The sequence below is a fragment of the Protomyctophum bolini genome (assembly GCF_963924005.1).
Source record: "Protomyctophum bolini genome assembly, chromosome: 14".
Classification (NCBI taxonomy): Eukaryota; Metazoa; Chordata; class Actinopteri; order Myctophiformes; family Myctophidae; genus Protomyctophum; species Protomyctophum bolini.
In genome coordinates, this window is record NC_137875.1 from 15,713,511 (window position 1) to 15,732,776 (window position 19,266).

A 19,266-nucleotide genomic window follows, 5' to 3' on the forward strand; every position below is an offset into this window, starting at 1 on the left:
TAACTTTTTTTTTCAAAATTTCAAAAAACATGGGCTATAACCTTTCGTTTTTGTCATTTCGTCATTTTTTTCAAATCTTCAAAAATGATGAAAAACGGCGCGCTATAGTATGCCGTACGATATGGGCTATAGCCCATGGTCCAAAATGATGAGAAACGAGGCTAACTTTTTTTTTCAAAATTTCAAAAAACATGGGCTATAACCCATCGTTTTTGTCATTTCGTCATTTTTTTCAAATCTTCAAAAATGATGAAAAACGGCGCGCTATAGTATGCCGTACGATATGGGCTATAGCCCATGGTCCAAAATGATGAGAAACGAGGCTAACTTCTTTTTTCAAAATTTCAAAAAACATGGGCTATAACCTTTCGTTTTTGTCATTTCGTCATTTTTTTCAAATCTTCAAAAATGATGAAAAACGGCGCGCTATAGTATGCCGTACGATATGGGCTATAGCCCATGGTCCAAAATGATAAGAAACGAGGCTAACTTTTTTTTCAAAATTTCAAAAAACATGGGCTATAACCCATCGTTTTTGTCATTTCGTCATTTTTTTCAAATCTTCAAAAATGATGAAAAACGGCGCGCTATAGTATGCCGTACGATATGGGCTATAGCCCATGGTCCAAAATGATGAGAAACGAGGCTAACTTTTTTTTTCAAAATTTCAAAAAACATGGGCTATAACCTTTCGTTTTTGTCATTTCGTCATTTTTTTCAAATCTTCAAAAATGATGAAAAACGGCGCGCTATAGTATGCCGTACGATATGGGCTATAGCCCATGGTCCAAAATGATGAGAAACGAGGCTAACTTTTTTTTTCAAAATTTCAAAAAACATGGGCTATAACCTTTCGTTTTTGTCATTTCGTCTTTTTTTTCAAATCTTCAAAAATGATGAAAAACGGCGCGCTATAGTATGCCGTACGATATGGGCTATAGCCCATGGTCCAAAATAATGAGAAACGAGGCTAACTTTTTTTTTCAAAATTTCAAAAAACATGGGCTATAACCTTTCGTTTTTGTCATTTCGTCATTTTTTTCAAATCTTAAAAAATGATGAAAAACGGCGCGCTATAGTATGCCGTACGATATGGGCTATAGCCCATGGTCCAAAATGATGAGAAACGAGGCTAACTTTTTTTTTCAAAATTTAAAAAAACATGGGCTATAACCTTTCGTTTTTGTCATTTCGTCATTTTTTTCAAATCTTCAAAAATGATGAAAAACGGCGCGGTATAGTATGCCGTACGATATGGGCTATAGCCCATGGTCCAAAATGATGAGAAACGAGGCTAACTTTTTTTTTCAAAATTTCAAAAAACATGGGCTATAACCTTTCGTTTTTGTCATTTCGTCATTTTTTTCAAATCTTCAAAAATGATGAAAAACGGCGCGCTATAGTATGCCGTACGATATGGGCTATAGCTCATGGTCCAAAATGATGAGAAACGAGGCTAACTTTTTTTTTCAAAATTTCAAAAAACATGGGCTATAACCTTTCGTTTTTGTCATTTCGTCATTTTTTTCAAATCTTCAAAAATGATGAAAAACGGCGCGCTATAGTATGCCGTACGATATGGGCTATAGCCCATGGTCCAAAATGATGAGAAACGAGGCTAACTTTTTTTTTCAAAATTTCAAAAAACATGGGCTATAACCTTTCGTTTTTGTCATTTCGTCATTTTTTTCAAATCTTCAAAAATGATGAAAAACGGCGCGCTATAGTATGCCGTACGATATGGGCTATAGCCCATGGTCCAAAATAATGAGAAACGAGGCTAACTTTTTTTTTCAACATTTCAAAAAACATGGGCTATAACCTTTCGTTTTTGTCATTTCGTCATTTTTTTCAAATCTTCAAAAATGATGAAAAACGGCGCGCTATAGTATGCCGTACGATATGGGCTATAGCCCATGGTCCAAAATGATGAGAAACGAGGCTAACTTTTTTTTCCAAAATTTCAAAAAACATGGGCTATAACCTTTCGTTTTTGTCATTTCGTCATTTTTTTCAAATCTTAAAAAATGATGAAAAACGGCGCGCTATAGTATGCCGTACGATATGGGCTATAGCCCATGGTCCAAAATGATGAGAAACGAGGCTAACTTTTTTTTTCAAAATTTAAAAAAACATGGGCTATAACCTTTCGTTTTTGTCATTTCGTCATTTTTTTCAAATCTTCAAAAATGATGAAAAACGGCGCGGTATAGTATGCCGTACGATATGGGCTATAGCCCATGGTCCAAAATGATGAGAAACGAGGCTAACTTTTTTTTTCAAAATTTCAAAAAACATGGGCTATAACCTTTCGTTTTTGTCATTTCGTCATTTTTTTCAAATCTTCAAAAATGATGAAAAACGGCGCGCTATAGTATGCCGTACGATATGGGCTATAGCCCATGGTCCAAAATGATGAGAAACGAGGCTAACTTTTTTTTTCAAAATTTCAAAAAACATGGGCTATAACCTTTCGTTTTTGTCATTTCGTCATTTTTTTCAAATCTTCAAAAATGATGAAAAACGGCGCGCTATAGTATGCCGTACGATATGGGCTATAGCCCATGGTCCAAAATGATGAGAAACGAGGCTAACTTTTTTTTTCAAAATTTCAAAAAACATGGGCTATAACCTTTCGTTTTTGTCATTTCGTCATTTTTTTCAAATCTTCAAAAATGATGAAAAACGGCGCGCTATAGTATGCCGTACGATATGGGCTATAGCCCATGGTCCAAAATGATGAGAAACGAGGCTAACTTTTTTTTTCAAAATTTCAAAAAACATGGGCTATAACCTTTCGTTTTTGTCATTTCGTCATTTTTTTCAAATCTTCAAAAATGATGAAAAACGGCGCGCTATAGTATGCCGTACGATATGGGCTATAGCCCATGGTCCAAAATAATGAGAAACGAGGCTAACTTTTTTTTTCAAAATTTCAAAAAACATGGGCTATAACCTTTCGTTTTTGTCATTTCGTCATTTTTTTCAAATCTTAAAAAATGATGAAAAACGGCGCGCTATAGTATGCCGTACGATATGGGCTATAGCCCATGGTCCAAAATGATGAGAAACGAGGCTAACTTTTTTTTTCAAAATTAAAAAAAACATGGGCTATAACCTTTCGTTTTTGTCATTTCGTCATTTTTTTCAAATCTTCAAAAATGATGAAAAACGGCGCGGTATAGTATGCCGTACGATATGGGCTATAGCCCATGGTCCAAAATGATGAGAAACGAGGCTAACTTTTTTTTTCAAAATTTCAAAAAACATGGGCTATAACCTTTCGTTTTTGTCATTTTGTCATTTTTTTCAAATCTTCAAAAATGATGAAAAACGGCGCGCTATAGTATGCCGTACGATATGGGCTATAGCCCATGGTCCAAAATGATGAGAAACGAGGCTAACTTTTTTTTTCAAAATTTCAAAAAACATGGGCTATAACCTTTCGTTTTTGTCATTTCGTCATTTTTTTCAAATCTTCAAAAATGATGAAAAACGGCGCGCTATAGTATGCCGTACGATATGGGCTATAGCCCATGGTCCAAAATAATGAGAAACGAGGCTAACTTTTTTTTTCAAAATTTCAAAAAACATGGGCTATAACCTTTCGTTTTTGTCATTTCGTCATTTTTTTCAAATCTTAAAAAATGATGAAAAACGGCGCGCTATAGTATGCCGTACGATATGGGCTATAGCCCATGGTCCAAAATGATGAGAAACGAGGCTAACTTTTTTTTTCAAAATTTAAAAAAACATGGGCTATAACCTTTCGTTTTTGTCATTTCGTCATTTTTTTCAAATCTTCAAAAATGATGAAAAACGGCGCGGTATAGTATGCCGTACGATATGGGCTATAGCCCATGGTCCAAAATGATGAGAAACGAGGCTAACTTTTTTTTTCAAAATTTCAAAAAACATGGGCTATAACCTTTCGTTTTTGTCATTTCGTCATTTTTTTCAAATCTTCAAAAATGATGAAAAACGGCGCGCTATAGTATGCCGTACGATATGGGCTATAGCCCATGGTCCAAAATGATGAGAAACGAGGCTAACTTTTTTTTTCAAAATTTCAAAAAACATGGGCTATAACCTTTCGTTTTTGTCATTTCGTCTTTTTTTTCAAATCTTCAAAAATGATGAAAAACGGCGCGCTATAGTATGCCGTACGATATGGGCTATAGCCCATGGTCCAAAATGATGAGAAACGAGGCTAACTTTTTTTTTCAAAATTTCAAAAAACATGGGCTATAACCTTTCGTTTTTGTCATTTCGTCATTTTTTTCAAATCTTCAAAAATGATGAAAAACGGCGCGCTATAGTATGCCGTACGATATGGGCTATAGCCCATGGTCCAAAATGATGAGAAACGAGGCTAACTTTTTTTTTCAAAATTTCAAAAAACATGGGCTATAACCTTTCGTTTTTGTCATTTCGTCATTTTTTTCAAATCTTCAAAAATGATGAAAAACGGCGCGCTATAGTATGCCGTACGATATGGGCTATAGCCCATGGTCCAAAATGATGAGAAACGAGGCTAACTTTTTTTTTCAAAATTTCAAAAAACATGGGCTATAACCTTTCGTTTTTGTCATTTCGTCATTTTTTTCAAATCTTAAAAAATGATGAAAAACGGCGCGCTATAGTATGCCGTACGATATGGGCTATAGCCCATGGTCCAAAATGATGAGAAACGAGGCTAACTTTTTTTTTCAAAATTAAAAAAAACATGGGCTATAACCTTTCGTTTTTGTCATTTCGTCATTTTTTTCAAATCTTCAAAAATGATGAAAAACGGCGCGGTATAGTATGCCGTACGATATGGGCTATAGCCCATGGTCCAAAATGATGAGAAACGAGGCTAACTTTTTTTTTCAAAATTTCAAAAAACATGGGCTATAACCTTTCGTTTTTGTCATTTTGTCATTTTTTTCAAATCTTCAAAAATGATGAAAAACGGCGCGCTATAGTATGCCGTACGATATGGGCTATAGCCCATGGTCCAAAATGATGAGAAACGAGGCTAACTTTTTTTTTCAAAATTTCAAAAAACATGGGCTATAACCTTTCGTTTTTGTCATTTCGTCATTTTTTTCAAATCTTCAAAAATGATGAAAAACGGCGCGCTATAGTATGCCGTACGATATGGGCTATAGCCCATGGTCCAAAATAATGAGAAACGAGGCTAACTTTTTTTTTCAAAATTTCAAAAAACATGGGCTATAACCTTTCGTTTTTGTCATTTCGTCATTTTTTTCAAATCTTAAAAAATGATGAAAAACGGCGCGCTATAGTATGCCGTACGATATGGGCTATAGCCCATGGTCCAAAATGATGAGAAACGAGGCTAACTTTTTTTTTCAAAATTTAAAAAAACATGGGCTATAACCTTTCGTTTTTGTCATTTCGTCATTTTTTTCAAATCTTCAAAAATGATGAAAAACGGCGCGGTATAGTATGCCGTACGATATGGGCTATAGCCCATGGTCCAAAATGATGAGAAACGAGGCTAACTTTTTTTTTCAAAATTTAAAAAAACATGGGCTATAACCTTTCGTTTTTGTCATTTCGTCATTTTTTTCAAATCTTAAAAAATGATGAAAAACGGCGCGGTATAGTATGCCGTACGATATGGGCTATAGCCCATGGTCCAAAATGATGAGAAACGAGGCTAACTTTTTTTTTCAAAATTAAAAAAAACATGGGCTATAACCTTTCGTTTTTGTCATTTCGTCATTTTTTTCAAATCTTCAAAAATGATGAAAAACGGCGCGGTATAGTATGCCGTACGATATGGGCTATAGCCCATGGTCCAAAATGATGAGAAACGAGGCTAACTTTTTAAGAACCTTCTGTTTGCAAGGCCTGAATTGTAACCATTGCACCATCATAGCTCATGTGGAATTGATGCTATTGCATGCTCTGCAGTGATAGATTGGATGAAGATGCAAAGAGAAAAATGCTCATGTTGGGTTTAAACCTCAGTGTCTTGCTCAAGGACACTTCGACACCAACTCTGGGGAAGCCCAGGTTTGAGCTGGTTTGAGTTGTCATGTGACAAATTTTTTAACCTACAACTTTCGGTTTAGAAATCCTTGTCTTTATGTTTATGCCACAAAGGCATGTGAGATGCATGGTGCAGAGTTCTGTCTCCATGCCCCCAATTACCCAGGTCTAAGTAGTCACTGATTAGCCCCTCCCCTATAAAGCCTGGTGGCCATGCTGGGCTTTCCTGTTTGGTCTTTCTTTGTTTGCACTGACTGAGCAAAGTAGGAAACTGCTTGACTGCTTGTAATTGTTTTAGCCTAATGTTTCGCAGGCATGTTTTTTCTCAATCATTGATTCACAATACCAGAATGCACGTTTAATCATAATACATAAAGAAGACAGACCTGTGATTAAACCTTCAGCATTACACTGCAACCGTAAACATTGAAGTTGGTGCTTTGCATGAAAGTAAGGATAGCACTCAATCCATTGATTCACAAATTACAATACACTTGTATGGCGTGATTGGCAACAGCAGTTACTTATTATTGAGACTCAGACAGCATGTTGACATGAATAGCTTATAATAGCGTCTCTGTGTTATAATTAATGGGTTTGATTGATTGATTAAATTAATATTTTATAAAAAATGTAGAACAGTACAAGTACCGTCAAAACAAAATAATTCACATGCAAGTAATGGCATGGTGTTGCAGAGGCAAAAGAAAGCACTGGTAGTAATAAGTAGGCCTACTATCCAAGCTTCTGGATATAGGGTTGGAAGCCCTACAGCGCTGTGACCTGCTGACTGCCTCACCTAATTAGTCCTGTTGTGTATGTATATAAAACAATCAGGTTAAACAAACATAGTAGTAAAATAATGCAAGAAATATATGTGTGTATATATATATATATATATACACACATACACATACACATACACATACACATACACATACACATACACACATACATCATAATCATAATCAATACTCAAAGATTTAAAAAGGAGACAAAACCAACAGACCTGCAGAGGAAATCAAGTGACAACATGGGAAAAGTATTTACGGAACAAAAACGTTTTTAAAAATGTCAACTGACTTGGAATTTCTCAGAGGCAAGGACAGAGCATTCAACAAGGTAGGAGGCGGAGCAACCACTGCACCTTTTGTCTTTAACTTGGTCACTGGGATTTTTAAGAGATCTTTATCCGAGTACCTGAGGGGTCTCACACTCACATTATCCTTAGGGGTTAAAAGATTTTGAAATCTACTCCTCTACTGTAGAGGATTTTGAAATCTACTGAGGAAGGTCATACAGGCCGAAACGCAAGAGGTAAATAAAATCATGTAAAAGGACATACAATGAGTGCTGGCATTTTCTTCACCTCAAGAAAGAAGCCTAAAATCTGGATGTGTTCTTTTTCATTTATTGAATTTGTTTAAAAACATTCTCATATAACAACAATTGTTCAAATCAATACATTAAAAAAGTACAAAGACATGCACATCCAACCCAAACTTGTATGTCAAATCAATACATTGACATACAATAAACTTGCTGGGTGATTAATTACCCAGCACCTATCAATCAAAGGCACCTGTCAATTGTGTGACCCAAACTTTTGTGTTTCCCTGGTCAATTGTTGATGACTGCGGTAAACAGGACGTAGGCCTATTCGTAAAATCAGTCCAGCGATCATTCCGGGCCCCTTTTCCCGGAGAGAAAGACGTCCGTGTGCATCTCGTGAAAAAGTGGAGATAATTGACTAAATACACGTTTTGTTATGGATATAAAACCATATTTCACTCCATGTCTTTGGAATGATTTAATGGGTGAGTAGGCCTACAAACGGAGCATTTATCACATTTAGGCCGTCAATTTGGAACCCGACCAGAAGTGAAGCAGACCGTTCTATGGCTCTTAATTGTATGTGAAATACTGTATATACTGTATGAAACAACAAGAGCCGTTCTATAGGGCTGATTCAGATGGGGGTCCCTGGTACAACATAGTGTTCAGATGGGGGTCCCTGGTACAACATAGTGTTCAGATGGGGGTCCCTGGTACAACATAATGTTCAGATGGGGGTCCCTGGTACAACATAGTGTTCAGATGGGGGTCCCTGGTACAACATAATGTTCAGATGGGGGTCCCTGGTACAACATAGTGTTCAGATGGGGGTCCCTGGTACAACATAGTGTTCAGATGGGGGTCCCTGGTACAACATAGCGTTCAGATGAGGGTCCCTGGTACAACATAATGTTCAGATGGGGGTCCCTGGTACAACATAGTGTTCAGATGGGGGTCCCTGGTACAACATAGTGTTCAGATGGGGGTCCCTGGTACAACATAGTGTTCAGATGGGGGTCCCTGGTACAACATAATGTTCAGATGGGGGTCCCTGGTACAACATAGCGTTCAGATGAGGGTCCCTGGTACAACATAATGTTCAGATGGGGGTCCCTGGTACAACATAGTGTTCAGATGGGGGTCCCTGGTACAACATAATGTTCAGATGGGGGTCCCTGGTACAACATAGTGTTCAGATGGGGGTCCCTGGTACAACATAGCGTTCAGATGGGGGTCCCTGGTACAACATAGTGTTCAGATGGGGGTTCCTGGTACAACATAGTGTTCAGATGGGGGTCCCTGGTACAACATAGTGTTCAGATGGGGGTCCCTGGTACAACATAGTGTTCAGATGGGGGTCCCTGGTACAACATAATGTTCAGATGGGGGTCCCTGGTACAACATAGCGTTCAGATGGGGGTCCCTGGTACAACATAATGTTCAGATGGGGGTCCCTGGTACAACATAGCGTTCAGATGGGGGTCCCTGGTACAACATAATGTTCAGATGGGGGTCCGTGACATTAATTTGGGGGTCCTTGACATGACAAGCTTTGAGAAGCATTGATTTGCAGCACCCATAATAAATAATCTTCACATGCAGTGTATGCTGGTGAACACTAGATGGAAGCAAAATGTCGGTTTTCCAGTCTGTCCATTACACAGAATCACCATAAATATTATCTATTATATTTCTAGAATAGAATAGAATTTCTAGAATATATACTCTATAGTAAGAGAAACCTATGAAAATCTGGGGACCATCTTGTTACAAAGAAATTTCTTCACCAATGTGTTTCTAAAGGTACTAAAAGTTTTACATTCAACATATTATTAGCATAATATGTGACCATACCATTAACATCCTATAAGGCAAAAAAACGTCAAAATGTCATCATTCTTTAAGTAGCATGTGTCATATGAAACTATAGGGGGTTTGCATGATTCTGAATCCATTCCAAGAATTCGTTTTGCACAACAAACACTCATTTGGAGGAAAACAGCCATAGCCGTCGTCACAAATGTGATGAGGTCAGCACATTTGGGCACAAGTTGATATGGCCGAATTTAGCCCAATGAGTGTTTTTTGTGCAAAACGAATGCTTGGAATGGATTCAGCATCATGAAAACCCCCTAGTTTGACACGTCACATGCTACATAAAGCCTGATGAAATGTTGTCACATATTATGCCAATTATGAAAATTACTCAACATATGCAAGTTATAGCATCAGGCAGTTTCTACATGCTGGGGACCCATATTAAACATTTCTAACATAAAACGTTGTAAATCTGTAAACTGTTAATAAATACTTCAATCAATCAGTCTTAGAAGTTAGAAGTAGAAGAACCAACCTGACAGCATGCACCACGCGGCCGGCGGCCCTCACCATCACTTAATGGGACCCGCAGGTTAAAATGTTAGTCTTTTTTTATGTCCAATGTATTTGTATGTAGTTCATAAAGTTACTTTTCAGGATTCCAATTAAAAAATATAGCAAAACATTATTCAGGATTTCAATTCAAATATAGAAAAAAACACTCCGTGTGAACTGAGTGGTGCAACTCCCCCCCCCCCCTCCTCCTCCTCCTCCTCCTCCCTCTCTCTCTCTCTCTCTCTCTCTCTCTCTCATTAGCAGGCAACAGTGCAGCACTCTCCCAAAGTTGCCCACCCCTGGCCTGCCCTGGTCATTTATAGGCCTGGTCAGGTAATGATCCTTGCTGTAATTGTATGCTTTTGCCAACAGATGGTGCTCTTGTCCAAATGAATCACTATACTCATGAATCACATGCAGCCACAAGTTTCAAAGAGGCAGGCAGAGCAGAGGCAGGCCTAAACCAGTCTAGTCAGTTTACCTCCAAAACTGTCAGACCTCAATAAAAACGAATTACAGGTAGGTCAGTGCATACTACTCAAAAGATATTCTAGAGTAGGAGTGTAAAGGCCACCTATATATGGCCTATAGCCTTATTGGTCGCATTGTGTGCACAGGCTGTCAAAAAGCCACTTGACGACAATGGTGTCAAAAGGGTTTAATTTGTTTGCCTACTGCAGATTCAGATTGATATGCTGTTTACCATTCGATTGTTAATAATTAGCCTATTCCTTTATCTGCATGGCGTAATGAGAGAAAACGGCGTTTTCTGATAGGAAATGGTGCCACGGTGACTGACAGGGGCTCGTGACTTTTGACAACTGTCTTTTTTGTTCGCAACTTCGCGGCTATCTTCTCGGCTAGTGTATAAATTATGTATCAGAGGTAACTAGTACTGGTGTCAAACAATTAAGGAGATACAAAGATACTTTGCTTATTAAGCTATATTATTTCAATCTGGAAAACGTGTGCCATGCGCACGCATGGGCCAGCCAGCTATAGTTATTAAAAAGAAAATCATAAATTATATATGCTTCCAACAACAACAAAACAGGATTACATTATATTAAGTTTGAATTGATGGCTTTCAAATCGGAATAATTTAGTGGAACTGTTGATTAGATTACTGTTGGTTTTCACTTTTTGTGAATTATAGGCTATATAGCATTGTCTGAACTAAATTTACACAAACCACGAGCAAATAAATTAACACACCTGATGGAATTATAAATTATCATTAAAACATTAAAAAAAACGTATTAGGCCTATAATTACGTATGAGTAATTTGAATAATGATATCACATGTGTGAATAATCAAATGAAATAGTTTTTACATTTTGTGTCATTTTTCGTCCCAAACTTCCAGTTTCCACTTCCAGGGTTGATTGATCGAGCATTTAATAACAAGGGAGCACTGTTTTTTCCCCTCATGCATGGCACATTTGAGTTTAACCGAGTAGCCTAAACTGTGTGTAAATTGATTGCGAGATTCGAATGAATAATCATATTCGATGCAGGGTTTAAAATGTCAGACTATCTGATGATGACTACTGCTATACATGGGCCACAGAAAATGTGCAATTCAATATATTCATTTCACTGATCACATAATGCCTAATTTTCATAAACATATAATTTCAGAAAACCTGTAATACAAACATTCTTAGTCTTAATGCAAGTAATCATGGAGAAGTTTGTGGTAGCATTAGTTCACTTTTTTACCCTATTAGTGTCTCACCTTAAAGCCATAAGGCAACAGTTGCGGAACATCAGCTGAAATATAATATGCAGTAGTATAGCGCCTAAAGATGTTTTATAACAATTATTTATAGACAATTAGAATCCATTGCGACTGCGTTTGTGGGGGCAGGCCCCCACAAACACCACTTTTTTACACCACTTTGGTTTAAAACAGGAAAAAAAAATGTGAATTGCGTTTTTTGTTTTTAAATTAACATTATTTTCGCCCTTATGAATCATTTTTGCCAACAAGGTGCATTTGCTGGAGCCTTTCAAATTCTATATAAGGTGCAGTCATATTTCATTCTTACATGAACGCATGTGGCTGACTAACTATACAGCACTCCATTTGATGACGTCTGGTTCCTATAGTTTCGCCATAATACGGCACACTATACCACCACCAAAAACGAGGATATATCTCATTAAAATATTAAACGGGCATGGATTTATTTTTTATATAGTTTCAGTCAGATGCGTGCACATAAAAGTGGATTTGGTTTGTATCCGATTATTTCTATAAGGTCCCTGCTATATGAGGAATAATACCAATAGACTATATACAGTCTAATAAAATACAGCAGACGAGGAAAAAAGGTGTAAGCAATTCCAATTATTTTATGGGGCCGCACGCCCTAACAAAAATATTGCCCCGAATATAATGGTCATCATTGGATATTCCAACTTGTTCAAAAGTTGTCATAAATCGTCCGAGGTAGGATATAGCCTATATATAACGAAGGAGCCAAATACAATATTAATTTATAGGTTATATAGAGTATAGAATGTTGTCATGAAACATTAAGTAGTAATTCTGTAATTCTATGTCCTCATATTAAGGCTACAGACATCTCTAATATATATCCTATAACGGTAATAGGGGTTGGTGTTCTTCTTATCTGTTATCTCCAATCTCCATCAATTCGTTGGAACAATGCTATCATCCCTCACCCTGCATGGGCTGTGCGCGGGTATCATCGAGTTTAATATACTTACATTGTCAGCGGTAATGGGCTATAATGTAAATATATCTTTTTGTCAGATCTTTGAAACAATGATTTCCACCGGTATGCGACGCATCATTAATAGCAGCACAATACGATCTTAATAGAGTGTGGCTGCTTTGTGTCCTCCGAGAGAGAGGGACGCGCATTCAAAGTAAGTCGACTCTCTTCTATATGTCCTCCAATCAGGGCGCCGTCTCACTCAACGCTATCCAATGGGAGATATGCAGGCTGCAGGTGGCTGTGGCTGTTATCAGTGCATCCTAGCTTCACTCACGCCACCACACACACAGCAGCTCCAGTCAATTTACGAAGAAAGCCGACCCTTATGGTCACCATCAAAAGCTCTAAAAAAAAAACACATCATCAGATCGTCCGACTTCCGAGTGGATTCCTCCCTGCTGCTGCTGCTGCTGCTGCGTGGACGCACGCACCCTGCAGCGATCATCTCTCGGGCTCTCGGGCTGACGCACTCAAACGGAGACACTTTTCTTTTTTGATCAAACGCAACACTTTCCCAAGAGAGAAGTTGATCCCTATACAGTTTTCTCTCAACTTCGGGGCATTTTAACTGCGCTACTTTCACGGGATATTTAAAAAAAGAAGTGCTGCCTTGCTGCGTACAGTGGTTCGCCTGTAGCGAGAATATATTTGTTTTTTTTATTTTATTTTATTTTTCTGCTTTTTTTTTATCACATATCTGGTGGTCCATGCACACAAATGTTAGCTGTTGGGCAGATGGATGCTAACCGGCAGAGTGCTTTCGTCCTGGGCAGTACACCGCTGGCAGCATTGCACAACATGACCGAGATGAAGGCGTCCCTGTTCCCGTACACGCTGGGACAGAACCCCGCCGTGGGCTTCAAGACGCCGTCCTTCACCAACCTAAACGCACACTTGTCACAGTTGCCCCTCGGGACGCCGCACGGAATTAGCGACATCCTGGGGAGACCTATCACGCACGCCGGCCAGCTCCTGTCGGGCTTCCCCCGGATAAACGGCCTGACGGCCGCCACCGCGGGGATGTACTTCAACCCGGCCGCAGTTTCGCGGTATACCCCCAAGCCCCTCTCGGAGCTGCCGGGCAGGGCGCCCATTTTCTGGCCGGGAGTAATGCAAAGTTCTCCGTGGAGGGACCCGAGGATGTCCTGTCCATGTAAGTTAGGAGCTTGGTCTTGTCTCTCTCCGTCTAGAACGTCCCGTCTGGGCTGGGTTGGTGTGGCTTGTGTAATTGTGCAATGTATTTTTTGGAGGGGAACAAGATGTGTGACAGATTTAGCCTATAGCCTATAACTTTGTCTTGTTTTGTGCACTGACAGACATGGGCAAATATAGCTTTGCATTGTTGTCTTCCTTGCTGGTTACTAGTTTGAATTCAATATGCAATGTTATTGCATATTGAATCGTCGGAGTTATATATATATATATATATATATATAGGTCTGAAACTTTTGAAAAACTCGGATAACGCCGTGTATAGTTCTGAGAAATGGTTTAACATTAAACATAGCTGTTTCGACAAGGTTACCGACCGCATTAACATGCATGCACGAACTGCTAAGCTGCTGCTGCCGTCTAAAGTGCTAATTGTTTACACAGCCCATGATAACAACCACCATTTTGTGTCTTATTTTCTATAGCTCAAGGAAACATAATGCTGGACAAGGACGGCAAGAAGAAGCATTCCAGGCCCACGTTCTCAGGGCAGCAGATTTTTGCACTGGAGAAAACTTTTGAGCAGACAAAATACCTAGCCGGCCCAGAGAGAGCACGGCTGGCCTACTCTTTAGGAATGACCGAGAGTCAAGTCAAGGTACGTGTCGTCTTGTAGGCTGTACACCGTCCGTCAAACTGTGTTACTAAGTAGTGTTACTATAGTAAAATATTTTTATTTGATCTGAACCGACTCTGTTATTTTACTTTAGCCTATTTAACTTTAGCCTATATACACACACACACTTTAGTTTTACACTCTTATATTTATTTTAGACAACGCCAAACAAGACATTATTATTATGATTACTATTGTGCTTATTATTAGTATCATAAATTATTAATATTTTTATAAATATAATAATAATAATTATTATTATTATTATTAATATGAATAATAATAATTATGATTGTTTTTTTATTATGTATTATGTTCATTATTATTATTCCTTCCGCGGGGCCAAACTATACGCAATTAGATCACCACCCCTGCACAGTGTATATGGACAATATGTCGTAGCACCGGTTGCATTTTTGCTGCAAGTTTATTCAGAGTGGAATAACTTCAATCAGATTTTATTGTCACTTCCACAATATATACACTGGCCTGCATACAGGGGCATACACACATTAAAGAGAGAGGCAAAGCACTTTTAAAAACATGAATGCTATTACTTGCTGCTATAGTGATATTATTGGAGCTGTTGTTTCAACACATCTAACCAAGCTCTCTCTCTCTCTCTCTCTCTCTCTCTCTCTCTCTGTCCGTTCGAACGAACAAACAAACAGGTGTGGTTCCAGAACAGGCGGACCAAGTGGCGCAAGAGGCACGCGGCGGAGATGGCCACGGCCAAGAAGAAGCACGACTCGGAGACGGAGAAGATGAAGGAGAGCTCGGACATTGACGAGGACGACGACGAGTACAACAAGCCGCTGGACCCGAACTCGGACGACGAGAAAATCACGAGACTCCTAAAAAAGCACAAGGCCACGTCGTCGAACTTGGGCCTGATCAGCCCGTGCAGCAACAGCTCGGACACGTTGTGATGATGGAGAGAGAGAAACAAAAAACAACAACAAAGCCACCTTTTACACAGACTTTTCTCTCTGACTGAATGAACGCTTCTAAAGCTTAACTTAACCAGGGTATCATTTGTCCTAAAGGCGAGACATCAAGGCGCTGATGATGATGGGAGGTGGATGATGGTGGGACCGTGGGAGGAGAGGAATTAACGGTTTGTGTTGTAGCCTAAAGACGAAAGAGAAAAAAAAGAATAATAATAATAATGTAAGTGAGATGTATATATATTTTTTACTGAGTAAGTTATGTTGTTTCAACCGATGTATAAACAAACAAGACGTGGCAGCCCTTCTTCCCGCAATCCTGACGCGCTTATGCCCTCTCTCTCTATAGCCTATACAACTGCTTAATTGTTTTTGTTTTGTTTGGTTATTATTGAAGAATAATGTTGCCCAATTCCCCCCCCCCCCCCCCTCCCTCAACGTTTTACAGTTCTAAAATTCAAAATACCCGGCACACAATGTATAGATGCAAAAAAAATGTTGTAAATAGTAGCCTCTACTGCAAAAGAAAAGCTGTTTTAACGACATCATCCCACACACACTTTTCCTTTAGGCCTGTAATTCACACGCAAGGACTTTATGTTTTTACCTCATCAGACCGAAATGAAAAACTGGACCATCGTTTTGAGAAAAAAAAGAGTATTATTGCTTCCGTCAAGGATATAGGAAGAAAAAAAAACCTTTGTATTATGAATAAATTATTTAACAAGCCTTTTGTTTTATTATGGGTTTTGTTTGAATGTAATAGGGTTTGTGTTAATTTAAAGAAAGGCGGTCAGTTTATTTATCGCCACCAACTGGATGTTTATCGCCAGTCTATAGGCCCGCATATGCCTATTGCCTATATTTATCGAAGAAATGCATGGTGAAGGAGTCCTTGCTGTCATTTTAGAAAGCTTCGTAAAGGAATCATGTTTTGGAAATCACGGAAGCCTCTGAGCCGCTACTATAAAACATTTGATCAGGTTTTAGTTTTAAGTTGACCAAGCCAAACGTATACATCAAGTATACTGGATGAAGAAGATCCCGTTGTCAGCTTTGAAGGGATTTAACACGTTTAGGAATCCTATAGTAATATCTGTCTCCCGAATTACTTACCTGATCTGGCCAAATTCAACGTGGTTTTAAAGGCAGTATTTTGTGACAAATGAAATGGATGTTGATCGGAAGTTTAATTTAAGCCATGTGAAACACCTGCTCACGCTCCACTGTGGGAGAAAAGAGTGCGCCCCCTCTGTCGCGTTACGGAACTGTAGATGTGGGACTATAACGTATAATCATATATGCCATCATCAATGTAAATTTAACATTAGGCTACACGTCGTTGTAATTCAGATATTTAACATTTTCAAATGAAAATATATCACAACTAGCTCCATTATAACGCATTGACAAATATTAGTGTATACCGTCTAAACAATATCATTTTAGGGCTCTCGACATTAAACCTCGATTGGCCTGGATGAAAAACATTACATTTGACAAGAATGAAGGGAATGGTGTTGTTGGTATGATGCATTTATATAGTGGTTTCAACATTATTGGCAAACATGACGATGATACACTTCGCCAACCACTATCTTTGGTCGGGGCAATATATTATAGGCTTTAGGCATATTTGTCCCCCCCCCCCCAATTAATTAATTACGCTGTAGCCTATGGGGCTATTAGGTTATATGTCGCTATAATTCTGGGCTCTACTTACTCAGGCTGTGTTGTGGAAGTCATCTCAATTGCTTGTACATGGCAGTTACAAATTGAACTGCATATCAGGGCACATAAAACGCTTCAAATAGGCATCATCATAGTCAGACTACCTCTTAATACGAAGGCTGAGCATAGATCTGTCGCTGAGGGATGATGCTGCTCTGCATGGCCCTGTATGCTAATTGATAGATCTAATCAACAATATATAATACTCAAGGAAAGACAAACAACCCAAGCGAGTTCTTAATGGTTTTATTGCTCGAGAACTGCATAACCAACAGTAGAGGCCTGCACGCCGCTCAAACGGGTAGAATAAAATCTCTATTTGCTTTTTATAAGAGGAGTGAATAAAACTGCGGCTTGTCCTATCACATGACCAGCGGAAAAACAAGCATTTCTCTTTTCTTCTTTTGCCTATATCACACGGTCAAGAAAGACAACATAAATTCTGCTTGCTGCGGGGCAGGCACAAAATCATTTCCACTTGCAGTGATTTAGATGGAAAAATCAAGGATCAATCTGACCGTTTCTAACGGCTTCACACATAGTCCGTGACGTGTGAACTGAACTCTGTAGTGTAGTAAATTAAATCAATAAAAACAAATGGCGTTTCATCAACAGCATGCTCTCCATAATCGCCGTTTAATGCTCATAACAACGAGCGAAGGAGAGCGAATTATTTGCAACGTCGCCGCAATCAAAAAGGCTGTCGAAGGCTACATGTAGAACACCATTAAAAAGCAATTCTCCCCGGTCTTCTCGCGCATTTAGCGTTCTCCGTTTACAATTGATAAAATCAACATCACCCTTTATCCATTGGACATAAAGTATGTCATGTTAAACTCTTAGACACTTCATTTCTGTGTACAATACTTGGCACCATAATGCAGTAACAAAAATATAGACAAAAAAAAGTTTACATTTTTAAGGATACCCATATAAGTCAGATAAGCCTATCTAAAAAATATCACATTCAGAACCATAATATTATCACATAGAAATAAGTTAGAGTAAGAATAGTAATGCAATAATGTGTGAGACTGCTATAATATCTTATATATATACTTGCATGGTCTATGGCACTGCTTAAAACATTCTTGGAGAGGTTATAAATCACATTGGGCTGAAAAGATTCTCTTTTTTCTCCTCTCTTGTAATTACTATTCAAAGGTCACTGTGGCTGTAGGAACACCCAGACAGTCACTCTGTCTCCATGCACTTCAGCATTAGAACAATTTTGGTAAAGAATTATAAATTAGCTCTCTTTTAAAAAGTACAGTATATAAAATGACTCAACAAACCGATGTCATGGCATGGCAGTGTGTATACACAACAAACGACTCAAAAAAATAAAATCAAAAAAGGAAAATTTAAATGAAAAAAAAAAAGTAATATTATATACTGTTGGAACCAACTGAAAACGTCCTATCTAATCTAACGAAGGGGACCACAAAGTTAGGTCAGAAAAATAAAATAAAAGACCGGCACTAAAAACAAAACAAAAAAAACAATGTTATAGCCTACTGTCCCATACAAATAAATCTCTAACAATATAGATTACACAACTTTTTTTGCATTGCACTTTTCATTCTTTTTGTTTTGTTTAAACATCTTACATTGAAGAGTATAGCATCTATATGTCGAGGCATACCATACCTAAAAAGTTGCAAAATGTGGTTATCTTCTAAAAGTCATGTAGAGCATAGCTATAGGCCTACTGATTTCAATTAGAGTTTTGGCAACAAACAAGGCTGTGACATGGAGGGAGGGGGAGAGGGAGAGAGAGTGTGTGTGTTGTCAGTCCTTTTTTTTCTTCTTCTGGGGAATGGGGTTGCGTGGCAACGTTGAGGTCAGTGATGTGTATCTTGTCTGGAGAAAAGGGGGCTTCTCGGCAGCCATGTAGTCCACATTCTCAGCAAGGAAAGGGTCTTGTGGAGAGAACGATTGCCTTTTTTTGTTTTATTTTTTTGTATGGATGGCTGTTGTTCCGATGGCTGTCGGAACAACTGGTCAGCACTGCTGAAAAGTTTGCGTATGGTTCTTGTGTGTGTGTGTGTGTGTGTGTGTGTGTGTGTGTGTGTGTGTGTGTGTGTGTGTGTGTGTGCGTGCGCGTGTGTGCGCACGTGCGCGCTTGCGTGCGTGTGCGCATGTATGTGCATTGGTGTCCTGCATGCTTCTTTTTCCCATGTGTTTTCACAGAGGCTCTTCATGGTATATCTGCTCCCCTCTTTGGCACCACTTCCCTGACAACATATACAGAAACGAAGGGGTTTATTCCAAAAATGCTATTTATATCCATTCTGGTAT

General features: G+C 38.6%; 2 protein-coding genes across 4 annotated transcripts in view; one reads left to right on the plus strand and one right to left on the minus strand.

The window, feature by feature from the left end:
- Positions 1–13,176: 13,176 nt before the first annotated feature.
- Positions 13,177–15,216, plus strand: nkx6.2 (NK6 homeobox 2; the record flags this gene model as incomplete). Its single annotated transcript, XM_080781940.1, has 3 exons — positions 13,177–13,612; positions 14,097–14,269; positions 14,959–15,216. 3 exons carry the CDS (start codon positions 13,177–13,179, stop codon positions 15,214–15,216), a joined length of 867 nt encoding a protein of 288 aa, XP_080638066.1.
- Positions 15,217–19,011: 3,795 nt separating this feature from the next.
- The window catches only part of inpp5a (inositol polyphosphate-5-phosphatase A), a 206,406-nt gene continuing 206,151 nt past the window's right edge, over positions 19,012–19,266 (minus strand). For 2 of the 3 annotated variants that reach the window (XM_080782480.1, XM_080782479.1), the window contains one exon: positions 19,012–19,202. In XM_080782480.1, coding sequence (XP_080638606.1) covers positions 19,153–19,202 — 50 coding nt within the window. In that variant the 3' untranslated portion in view covers positions 19,012–19,152. The remainder of the gene's footprint in view (positions 19,203–19,266) is intronic. The other variant, XM_080782481.1, reaches the window with a different exon arrangement.